The following is a 12,573-nucleotide window of genomic DNA, read 5'->3' as shown; positions in this document are numbered from 1 at the left end:
GCATCCATATCTGTGGGTTGGGACCCCGACTTGAGATGGGATGACCTTCGCTCGAACACCGGTGAAGGGGTTTGCCCCGTTGCAACCTTTGGTGTGGTTCTCACACCCGAGAGAACCGAGAGGTAGCTCTTCCGCCCATTTGCCCCCAATCTCCTCTAGTTTCTTTTTCAAGTTTTCAATGATAATCTTATTCTTTGGATTGACTTGTCCGTTGATTTGGGGTTTCTGGGAGTAGATTTCGCAACGAGATGTTCCACCTAGCACAAAAAGCTTCCGTCTTATTTCCAATGAATTGGAACCCATTGTCACATATAATTTCAGATGGAATGCCAAACCTGCATATGATATTGCGTTTAATGAAAGATATCACCTGGGTTTCTGTAACTCGGGAGGATGATTTCGCTTCTATCCATTTGGAAAAGTAATCCGTCATGGCGAGCATTTAGACTTTGTTTCGGTGCTCGGGTAATGGTCCCACGATATCCATCCCCATTTCATGAAAGGCCATGGTGAGATAACCTGGTGCGAGGCTCTGGGTGGTGGCGACATGAGCGTGTCTCTGCAAGCGTCGCATTTTTTTGCGAATTCCATGGCATCTTTGCGCATTGTGGGCCAGAAGTATCCCTGCCTCAGTGTCTTGTTGGACAGGCTCCTGCCCCCTGCATGGTTTCCACATTCTCCACTGTGGATAGCATGCAAAACAGTCTGAGACTCTTCCCGATCCAGGCATCTGAGGTAGGGTCCAGCGTGGGATTTCCTGAAAAGAACATTATCGATTAGTAGGAATCTGGATGCTTTCATTTTAAAGCCCCTTACCTCCTTTTTATCTCTTTGGTAGGATGTCATTCTCGCAACCGGGGATCTAGGTAGGGCTTCCTCCAGTCTGGGGTACTTTCTTCACTGCTGGTGCTGCACACTTTTTCTGCTTCCTGCTGAGACTTTAGTGTTGCTGGCTCCAGCACGTGGACAATTGGTATCGTGGAAATGGTTCCTGCCTTGAAGGTTGCCCCCAGTGTGGCTAGTGCGTCTGCTTCGTGCATTCTCGCTCCCGGGGATTTGCTTGATGTTGAATGTGACAAATTTGACTTTGACTCTTTTGCTACATCTAAATAGGCCATCATCCTCGGGGTCCCCTGGCTTCATAGCAATCATTTACATGGTTAACTATAAGCTTAGAATCGCCGCAAACCCGAAGGTGTTTGATTTTCGAGATCCGAGCGCCTTCGGACCCAGGATTAGTGCCTCATATTTCGCTTCGTTGTTTGTGGCTTTGAATTCACATCGTACGGCCTGGACTATGAGGTCTCCCTGGGGAGATTTGAGGACCAGCCCTACTCCTGCTCCTTTGGCGTTTGAGGCTCCGTCCACATGTAACTCCCATACTTGTTCTCCTTTGTCTTCTTCCAGATTCAGGATGTCCTGTTCGGCTTGGGTCCTGGAGTCTTTGGGGCGAAGTCAGACACAAAGTCTGCCAGAGCCTGAGACTTTATGGCCGTACGGGGTTCAAACTTCAAATCGTACCCGCTCAAGTGCACGGACCATTTGGCCATTCGTCCTGACAATTCTGGTTTTCTCATGATAGTTTTAAGAGGATAATTAGTTATCACAGAAATTGTATGAGATTCAAAGTAGGGACGCAGATTTATAGGATGCAAAGAACAAGTGCAAGGACAAGTTTTTCTAGTGATGTGTACCTGGTTTCGCCGAAAGCGAGACTTATCGATGTAGTATACCGGATCTTTGTGATCCTTCCCGCTCTCTCACTCACTAGCACGCACCGACCGCCGCTTCGTGATCGAGATATAGGAAAAGTGGCTCTCCGGCTCGGTTTCGACGGGAGAGGTGGGGTCTTTGAGATAGCGCTTCGACTCCGAAATGCTTTCTCGTGGTCGTCCGTCCATTCAAATCTTTGGCTTTTTTTGAGTATATCATAGAATAGCTCGCATCTGTCCGAGGATCGGATATGAACTGTTTAAGGCCGCCACTCTTCCATCGGCGCCGGACGCCTTTTGGTTTTGCGGTGATTCAGTGAGAATTGCTCTTATTTGTTCGGTGCTGGCCTCTATTCCCCTCTGGGTCACCATGTACCCTAGGAACTTTCCACTGGATACTCCGAAGGTACACTTCGTAGGATTCAGCTTCATTTGATATTTCCTGAGGGTATTGAAAGTTTCTACCAGGTGCTGGTGGTGTTGTGAAGCCTGCTTTGATTTGACGACCATATCGTCTATGTATACTTCCATAGTTTGGCCTATTTGTTCTTTAAACATCATGTTCACCAGCCTCTGATAGGTAGATCCTGCATTTTTCAGTCCAAAAGGCATGACGTTATAACAAAGAGATACCTCTCTCGGATCTCGAATCTTTGTCTTTTCCTGGTCACCGGGTGCATCTTTATCTGGTTATATCCGCTCCAGGCATCTAGGAATGTCAGCATCTCGTGGCCTGCAGTGGCATCTACCATGGCGTCTATGTGTGGTAGAGGGAATGGATCTTTTGGGCAAGCTTTGTTTAAATCCGTGAAATCGACACAGACCCTCCACTTGCCGTTCTTCTTTGGGACCACTACCACATTAGACAACCACTCTGGGTACTTTACTTCGCGAATCTTTCCTGCAGCAAGCAGGTTATCTACTTCTTGATTTATGACTTGATTTCTTTCAGAAGCAAACTTTCTTCTTTTCTGCTGCACAGGTTTATAGCTTGGATCTACACTTAGCTTGTGAGTTATCACGCTTGGATCTATCCCTATCATATCATCATGTGACCAAGCAAAGCAATCTATGTTAGTTCTCAACAACCGAACGAGTTCTTCACGAATCTTACCTCTACACTCAGATCCAATGAGAACAGTTCGTTCTGGATGCAGCGAGTCCAGGATTACTTCGTCTAGTTCTGCCTGCTGAGGCTCAATGTACTCGTCTTGGATGCGCTGGCTCTGTAATTGCTATGCGGGCGATCCTGTTGTTGGCTTCAGAGCCACTTTGTAACAATCCTTAGCTTCTTCCTGGTCCCCACGTATTTCTTGCACCCCCCAAGGTGTTGAAAACTTTCGGCACTGGTGGTACGTTGAGGGAATTGCTTTCATCTCGTGGATCCAGGGCCTGCCAAGGATTACATTGTAAGTAGAGGGCCCATCAATAACCAAATACCTTACCTGTCTGTTTACACCTCCGGCGTAGGTTGGGATGATGATTTCTCCCAGGGAGTGCTTTGTTTCGCCGCTGAAACCGACTAAGGGAATTGCCTTCTTTGCTAGATCTTTCTCGGTGAATCCCATTCCTTTGAGTGTTTCCATCATGATCAAGTTGACGGAGCTTCCGGTATCCACCAGGATCTTTTTCACCTTACAATTTCCTATGGGGAGCGTGATGATTAGAGCGTCGTGGTGCTGTTCGGGAGTAGATCCTGCGTCTGTTTCGTCGAAGGTGACTGACGGCAGATTCTGGTGGTTAACTCTGCAGGAGCTTTCTGGTCTGTCTCCCTTAGTCCTGGTTGCATGCCTCTTAGCCGCTGAGTAGGTTAGCCCACACAGCTCCGATCCACCTGTAATGACATTCACAGTTCTAGAGCAATGAGGAGGAGGGGAGGGCAGAACCTGATCCGCTGAATTTACTCTGGTCGTGTTTTTGGGTAGGAGATGATCCAAGTTTCCTTGGTCATAGTGAAATTTGACTTCCTTTCTGAGGGAGTGACATTCATCGGTGTTGTGAGTGTTCTTCTTAGTGGAACTCACACTTTTGCTGTGTGTCTCGCTTTGGGGTTTCCTTCTGGAAGTTTTGGCCATCTGACTCTGCGTCCCAGCTCCTTCAAGGCTTTGAATAGTCCTGCAAGATTGGTAGTGAAGCCATACTCACTTACCTTCGGAGGCAGATCTGCTTCGGATTTTCCTTCTGCATTTCCAGAAACTTTATTCACGCTCCTGCTGTAGGGTTTGGATCTTTCGCTCTTCTTCTCTACCGGAGCCTTTCTGGATACTGGATCTGAATCATAAGTGCCTCTTACTGGTGCAGGGTCTTCTTCTAGCCTCATGACAGCAATCGCCTTCGATTGCACCTCCTCAAAGGTAGTGCATGGATGCATGGTTAGTTCCTTGTATAGCTGTGAATCCTGGTGCAGTCCTCGGCGGAAGGCTTGTATAGCGGTTGCTATATCACACCTCGGAATTGACACCTTCTCTTTGTTGAACCGGTTTAAGTAATCACGGGTGGACTCCTCAAATCCTTGCACTAGCCGGTAGAGATCGTTGTCCGCTTCTACGGCTTTCTCTGGCTGGCGAACCGCGATTGAAGGCATTGACTAGGTCGGCGAAAGTGGATATGCTCTTGTTCGGTAAGCCGACGAACCATCAGGTCGCTCCCGACAGTGTTGATCCGAAACCTTTGCACATGCAAACTTCCTTTAGAGATCCAGTTGCGGTTATCACCATCATTTTCTGCTTGTAGTGGTTGATATGGTCAAGTGGATCTGTGGTCCCGTCATAGAGCGTCATAGCTGGCGGCACACATCCTTTAGGAACACCAATTAGAGCTATATCATCCACAAAAGGTGAGTCTGCGTAGCTATCTTTGGCCGCTTTCTCCAGTGGACGGGCTACGCCTGGTATCCTATACATTAGCTCCCTCGGCTCCCGGTATTCTTTGCTCAGTGAATTACCCGCTCCCGCAAGAGGGTTAGAAACAAAGGGAAGGAACCGGCAGGTGTACCTCCTAGCCGGGTGCTCAAAGTTGGCACGATCTTTGGATGACGGTTCTTGGTGTTGTGCGATTATGGATCCAGGCTGCCATCCTGGTGTCTGCTGTAATCCTCCGATCCAGGCTCCACTGGTGAACTGGCTGCAGGATGGAATTGCTGTGTTGGAGACAGGTCCAGATTGCCATCCTGGTGTCTGGTGTGCGGGGGTACCTGAAAAGGGTGGAAGGTCAGATCCAGAAGGGGTGCTAAATAAAGCGTTACCTGTTGTCTGATGCAGACTGGGTGGGTTATCAAATGACAGACATCCCAATCCTCTTGGCTCGATTGGTTCGCTGGGTGCTACTCCTGCAAGATCCAGCCTAGTAACTAGTTCTGACGGGATTGGTCGACCCAGTCCTCCACCGCTGGTTCTGGCTAGAGCCTCTGGTGCTGATGCTGGTTTGGACTGGACTGCCGTCACGATTTGAGCCATCATATTCTGGTTGTCTTTCCTCAGACCTTCAACAGCCCGACGCAGGATGTCCATCCCCTGAATCATCACCGCATCGGATCGAGTCGGGGACCCTCGCTTCGGAGAACTTCGCGCGCCGAGCTTTCTGGGTCGGGCTCTGGATCTTGCTTCGCCTCCTCTCTTTGGGCTTTCCCCCTTTGGACTTTGACTGACTGGATGCACCTGTTGCCTTTGGGATCTGCGGTGGTTTCTGAGGCTGGGGCATGGCTCTGGTCGACATGCTGGCAGGGATCATTTGGCTGGATGCCGGGGATGCACTGACTGGTCCTGCAGATGCGAAGTAATTCTGCTTGCGGAAGATAGGTGGCATACTGGTCGCTGGAAGGATTCTGGCTGGTTCCAGACATTGTGATGGCTGGTTCGGTTTTGCGGGGCTTGGCTATAGAAAATGATCACTATGCCCCACGGTGGGCGCCAAACTGTTTTGGTGAAAATTTACCGATTACAAATGTGTTTTTGTGAGTGAAAGTGATTAATCTAATGCCAATTATATTTTAGATGCGACGATAAAGACAACGAAATAAAGACGAATGAAAAAGAATGACACGGAGAATTTTTGGTGACGCGGAAAACCCGGTGTGGGAACAACCGCGGGGGGAGTCGGAATCCCACCAATTTATGCACTATAATCGAGGTTTTGTAAGCAAATAAGGAAATACAAGTATTATGTTGCAAGTAGGATATTGCCAAGTGTAGACAGGAATTTCGAGAAGTGTTGTGTTGTTCGTGCTGAAGTTCGGATGCCTCTTGAAGTTGTCCTCCTCTTGCTTTATATAGTCTTCAGGAATAGGGTTGAAATTGGTGGACTTCCTCCTGCTTCTGCTCCTATAATCGTGGGTGGTTACCAAGAAGATAGGCAGTGGTTATTGGAAAAGGTCAAAGCCCAACTCTTTCCTCTCTTTCGTACGTGCATTTGTACTTTAGCCCAATTTGTGTTTGTTATTGTTTGATCCTGTGGTCCACAATGTGCCACCTCAGCTATCCTTCTCTCCCCCTTTCTACCATCCAATGCGTTCCACGTGTCTACCCTCTTACTACTTTTTCCTGTCAACTTGATGCCACGTTGGTATTGATAAATAGCATTTTTTATCCCTAACAACAACCTTTCCTACGTAGTAACGTATCAATGAGATTTTATCATAAAAAAAATAAACATAGATAAGATTATGGGTGTTAGAGTTTGGCGAGGATGAAAACATAGCAATGTCTTGGAGTATATAAGACGTCTCTTACCTTCTTCTCTTTTCACGGTTATGCACTTGCATCATCTCCATGTTTTACTTTATTTGTAAACATTATTTCTTTGTTCTTTGATTGTTTTACAATGTCATCAATATTAGATCATCAATATTAGATGAATATACTTTATTAATTTTGACTTATCTTGCATGTTTAGGTTGATTGAAGTTTGTAAGATGGTAGATTTTGATGATTTCGTACATGGCGTCGGTGTCAAGTGTCAAAGACACTAAAGGTTCAATGGTACGTGAGGTGATTTTCAACATCTTATTTGGATTTTTGCTTTTAAACGTCGATATTGTTTACTTATAGTTTATCAATAAGAAATTAACTATGAAACCACGCAGATGGAGAGCACAAGCCATTAGCGAAAAAAGATATGACACCGAATCAGTATATGTTTTAAGAGATTGTATCATAATATAGTGTTAACGAGTACGTCTTTTTGTTGATACTACGTACAAAGTGTTATCATTGCAGGATTATTGATTTTAGATAGTTTGTTTCATGTCATAAGTTATACTCCTACCACTCCTTACAAACGATAAAAATCAAATTAGTTTTGACAAAATTATTGTGAGATTCATATTTGACCCGCGAATTTAGTTTCCATGGTCGAGATTGAATTTGGGATCTATTCATCTATAGCTATCCTTAAGAAATAAAAGAAATCTCTACATGGACTATACTACAAAGCCGAATTTCATATACTCCATTAGAAATTCCAAAATATCTTCAGCTAATCTATGTCTGAATGTAGATAATAAGGGTAACATTAAAAATGCGTTTAACTACCTATGACAATTAGTTGCATTGTATGGAAAATCACGGTATATTTATTTTTAATGGTAAACTACAAAAAAAAAGCCTTTCCGTTAAAGTTGTTCAATTTTTAATTTATTTATTTTTCCATAATATATACAAGTATTTTTTTTTTGTACAGATGAGGGCATAGCCCGAAACTAAGTAATTAAACGAGGAGTAGCTACACCCATAATATCTTCGCGAAGGATGGAACGAAGAGCAGAGTGCGGAACATCGAAGTGTGTGATAGTAGTAGACGACTGGATTCCTTGATTGGCTAACAAATCACTTGCTTTATTAGCTTCTCGATAGACATGTAAGAGCCTGACTGTCCACCCGGGATCATGGATTAAGCCTTTGCATCTAGTGACGAGATGACGGATGCTATTGCTGACGAGTTGGTCTTCCAAAACGAGCTTTACACAACTAGCATTGACCATATGAACAAGGAGTTTGTCAATATTTAGCACCTTCGCTCTTTCGAGTACTGCAACAAGAGCCAACATTTCCGCTCTCACTGAGGTACAAACGCCAGCAGAGAACAAATAGGCTGAAATGATGTTACCAGTTTCGTCCCTAAACAATCCACCACAACCAGCTGGACCCAGGTTCCCGTTAGATGCTCCGTCCGTATTGAGGAGGACCCACCCGTGAGGAGGAGGATGCCAGCGAATGAAAACTTCTTTGCGTAGGGAACCGGTACTAGGGATAAATAGAGAGAACTTGTCGAAGGCATGTTTAGAGACTTCGAATTGCTGATGAAGTAATTCAATTGGAAAGGTCGGGTTCTCATGAGACCGTCCAAAGGCGACATTGTTTCTCCATCTCCAAATCCACCAACATGTGATTGCAAATTTCATGGACCAATCTTGTATTCCCGTGTTTAAGTTATTAGTAGCATTTGAAGATATCCAATCCGAGAAAGACGAAAGATAAAAGGAGGCAGAGGAAGCAGAAATACCGAGAGCTGACCAGATTTCACGCGAGATTGGACAGTAACGAAGGACGTGATCCATAGTTTCCTCCTCTGCTTGACATCGCGGACAACTAGGATCGTCTGATAAGTTGCATCTGACCCTATTCACATTACACATAGCTCTTCCATGTGCAGCCAACCAAATAAAAAACTTGATTCGTTGTTGGACCGGCAGCTTCCAAATGACGTGCCATTGAACCTGATTGACCTCCGGGAATGGGTCTAATGCCTTTATGATATTCAAGGCAGATTTGATGGTGAACTTACCATGAGATGTCCCATTCCAATAGAGGGAGTCCGCTAAATTGGGGTCTGATGAGAGCGAGAAAGAAGCGATCTTTAGTAGGTTGTCTCTCGGTAAGTAATTGGCAAAAATATCCCACTTCCAACCAGTTGCCTCGTCCCACATGTCACTGACCGTTGCTCCGAGAAGAGTCTCCGGGATAGGGATGACTACCCGGTCAGATAGGGTGCCTTCATCGACCCACGAGTGGTCCCAAAAGAGAGTTCGATGGCCATTCCCAACCGCTGAAGTTGTACCCTTGATAATATTATTAGCTTGCGATGAAATACCCGCCCACACATTAAACATGTTAGCCTTCGATTTAAACATATCAACGTCACACCTTCCATTACAATATTTGGCTCGAATAATACGCGACCATAGGCTCTGTGGTTCCGCTAATACTCTCCATCCCAATTTCGTTAAGAATGCTGCGTTGGCTTGGCGAGATGATGTAATGCCGAGTCCTCCTGTTGCTTTAGGTCTTTGAATAGTTTCCCAAGAGATGAGGTGAACATTATTCTTATTCTCGTCACCTCCCCATAGAAACCTTCTAGTTCTTTTATCCAACGAATCGCAAGTTATCCGAGGTATCTTCGCCGTCTACATGCTATAATTAGCCATGGATGACAAAGTGGACTGGACTAGTGTGGCCCGACCCGCTAGGGAAAGATGCTTGGTACTCCAACCGGCTAATCTTTGATTAAACCGCTCAACAATATTAGAGAAGGTATTTCTCGTAACTCTACCATTAATGGTAGGCATGCCCAAATACGAGCCAAGGTCATTAGTAATATCGAAACCCAAGGTATTTGAAACAGCATTCTGAATCTCCGGTCGCGTATTAGATGAAAAGAAAACACGAGATTTGGCAATGCTTACTTTCTCGCCTGAAGCTCGACAAAACACATCTAATACTTTAGAAATTATAATTGCTTGATCAACATTAGCTTCTGCGAATAGTACCATGTCATCCGCAAAAAAATAAATTAGATATTTGAGGACCATCTTTACATACCGGAATAGACTTCCATTGATGATTTCGAACTTCCGCGTCAATAAGCTGTTGCAATTTCTCTAGGCACATAACAAAAAGGTATGAGGAAAGGGGATCCCTTTGACGAACTCCTCTCGTAGGTTCGAACATTACTATTGGTTCACCATTCCACAACAGCTGCATCCTAGAGGTCATAACACACTCCATGACAACGTCAACAAGGTAGCCGGGTATACACATGTCATTAAGTGTGTCTCGAATAAAGCTCCAACAAAGACGATCATAAGCTTTTTCAAGGTCTATTTTTATTGTCATATAGCTACTATTTCCCTTTTTCTTTCTCATTGTATGAATTACTTCTTGGAAAACCACAATATTATCGGAGATTTGTCGGCCTGGCACAAAGCCACTTTGTGTTTCCGAGATTAGGCGAGGTAGGACTCGTTTAATTCGGTTGGCCAACACTTTGCTAACGATTTTATAGGATACATTGCAAAGACTTATAGGGCGGAATTGAGTAATGAATTCAGGGCCGGATACCTTAGGAATGAGGACAATGTGTGTATCATTAAAGTTCTCCGGAAAGCCCTTCCCTTCGAGAGCCTTAATTACCGTCGCACAAACCGACTGACGCACCACTTCCCAATTTTTTTGATAGAACAATGCTTGAAATCCGTCGGGGCCAGGCGCTTTAAGAGCCCCCATATAATGTACAACACTTTCAATTTTAGCCTCAGTGTAAGGTCGAGTAAGCCATTGGAAATCGTCCCTACTAAGTTCGGGGAAAAGATCGTATGGTATATCAGCATTCTCGTTGTACTCATCCTCTTGTGTATAAAGCTCCTTATAGAAATTAACTACTAAGGATTTAAGTTGCTCCTTGTCCTCAACCCATACTCCGTCTCTGTTCTTTAAGGACCTAATACGATTACGCCAACGTCGTACTAGAGTACTAACGTGAAAATAAGAGGTATTTCTGTCTCCGTCCCGAATAAAATCGACCCGCGATTTCTGGTACCACAATATTTCCTCGCGTTCCAAGATCTCGTCCAGCTCTTTGCGAAGCTTTGCCTCTAAAACAATGGTCCCCTTGTCTCTGATAACGGCCAATTTTTTTTGGCAGCCATTAATCCTTGCAATTAATTCTCGTTTTTTCTTAAAAATATTCCCAAAAACCTCCTCGTTCCAGGTCTGCAGCTTAGAAGACAACTGATTTAATTGGGTGGTTAAGCTCCCGTTAGTTTGCCAATTGTTCTCGACAAACTCTTGAAATTTCTCGTGTGTAAGCCACGCGGCTTGGAAACGAAACGGTCTATGAATAGAATTAAGTGGGGCAAAACCGTTTGGCGAAATTAAAAGTGGGCAATGATCAGATTGTATTGCCGGAAGGTGTTTAACACTCGCATCACCAAAAAGCATACTCCAATCGCTATTACAAAGTGCTCGGTCTAATCTAGCGCTTTGTCTCGTTTCAATACTATTACCACGAAACCAAGTATGTGCAGCTCCCGAGAATTCCAATTCGACTAATTAATTAGATTCTCTATCCAATTGTTGAATAAATCGCATCGACGAGCCATATTAGCATCCCCTCCATGTCTCTCTGAGAGATTCCTAGTCTCATTAAAATCCCCTGCGCCCATCCAAGGATGATTATTCTGCCTCGCAAAGTTTTCTAATTCTGACCATAACTCTTTCCTATTATGGGGGTCCGGACTAGCATATACAGCAGTGAAAAACCAAGGTGTTTCACTATTTCGAGCTATCTCCATTGTAATATATTGAGGGTGCTTGGTAACCGGGGTAATATTGACCAAATCAGATTTACAATACACCCAAATACCTCCACGAAAACCTACTGCGTCAACTCTAGCGTGACTATCATATCCGACGATCTTTTGAACTTTATCTGCATGTTCTCCACCCATATGAGTTTCAACAAGAGCGAAAACAGAGGGTTTATAAGTTCGAATAATGTCTTTTAAAGCTGCAAGTTTAGCCTTGCTAGCAGAGCCTTGGAAATTCCATACCATGCACGTAATGTGAGGTAAGTTTGGGGTCAAATTCGGTATTCGATCCGACATAAAATATGGTAAATATGGTAACTGAGAAACATAAGATCGACTGACGAGAGATAATACCTCGTTAACATTCCATGGAATCGACATTTCGATCCACAGACTCGTTGGATTCTCCTGTACCAGTTCGAATGTCAAGTTCATTATTGGGGACTCCCGTGCCATCACCCCCATAAAGGGTACGACCATCCCCTCCCAGGTCGTGAACATGAACCGTTGATAAGGAGGTATCATTAGGACCTGGGTTAGGTCGATTAACGAGTGTCCTCGATCCTGGCGAAGCTCGACCACTGTCGAGTAGTTCATCATCCTGAATTAGAATAGGACTTTCAATATTTTGTACTAAATTCTCCTTTTGCACAATAGTTGGACTGGTAGGGTTATTAACTTGTTTCTTGATTGCACCGGAATTTTGAACAATATTTAGGGTTTGATTTTTGGTTTGATTGGTGCTATTGTTGGTGATATCACGTAGGATATTATTTTCGATAGTAATAGGTTGATTTTTAGAAGATTTTTTCTGAATAGTTGGGATTGATTTATTGGTAGCAATATATTTGGAAGATATTATTCTCCTACTTTTGGGCAGTTGATTGGAATTAGGAATAATATTATTATTATTTGGGGTAGTATTTTTGGCTAATTGAGCTTGGATTGGCTGGGTAAAGATTCCCTGAGATTTACCAAGATTACTCTCACCCTGACCCAAACTGTTAAGGGCATCGAACCTCGACCCTGTCTTATCCTTAGATGTACTCCCAAACTCAAAGGTATCCTGTACAGGGTGTTGCTGTATAGCCTAAACCGTGGGCATGGTGGACTTTCCTTGCGCTTTTCTGCGTGGCGGCTTTCTCACCATCATCCAATCACCAAAATAGGATTCCTCCTCCGGACGAAGCCCTGCCTCCAATGAGTGACCCCCTGAATGTGAGGAGGGAGAGTCTGCTGTTGTGTTACTTGAATCAACGTTCATGGTAGAGACTAGATCAC

At 44.4% G+C, this 12,573-nt stretch overlaps 3 protein-coding genes across 3 annotated transcripts; all 3 read right to left on the bottom strand.

The window, feature by feature from the left end:
- Positions 1 to 2,947: 2,947 nt before the first annotated feature.
- On the bottom strand, positions 2,948 to 4,296 carry LOC141627614 (uncharacterized). Its single transcript, XM_074440848.1, has 2 exons — positions 3,862 to 4,296; positions 2,948 to 3,793 (listed from the first exon to the last, which is right to left on the bottom strand). Exons 1-2 carry the CDS (start codon positions 4,294 to 4,296, stop codon positions 2,948 to 2,950), a joined length of 1,281 nt encoding a protein of 426 aa, XP_074296949.1.
- A 4,815-nt stretch (positions 4,297 to 9,111) lies between these two features.
- On the bottom strand, positions 9,112 to 9,477 carry LOC141627613 (uncharacterized). The gene has a single exon (XM_074440847.1). It carries the CDS (start codon positions 9,475 to 9,477, stop codon positions 9,112 to 9,114), a length of 366 nt encoding a protein of 121 aa, XP_074296948.1.
- Positions 9,478 to 11,031: 1,554 nt separating this feature from the next.
- Positions 11,032 to 11,538, bottom strand: LOC141627612 (uncharacterized). The gene has a single exon (XM_074440846.1). The coding sequence runs from the start codon at positions 11,536 to 11,538 to the stop codon at positions 11,032 to 11,034; it is 507 nt and encodes a 168-aa protein (XP_074296947.1).
- Positions 11,539 to 12,573: the final 1,035 nt, after the last annotated feature.

The sequence above is a fragment of the Silene latifolia genome, chromosome Y (assembly GCF_048544455.1).
Source record: "Silene latifolia isolate original U9 population chromosome Y, ASM4854445v1, whole genome shotgun sequence".
In the NCBI taxonomy this organism is placed as follows: Eukaryota; Viridiplantae; Streptophyta; class Magnoliopsida; order Caryophyllales; family Caryophyllaceae; genus Silene; species Silene latifolia.
Note: the sequence above shows the minus strand (reverse complement) of the source record. Positions and strands in the feature narration are given on the sequence as shown.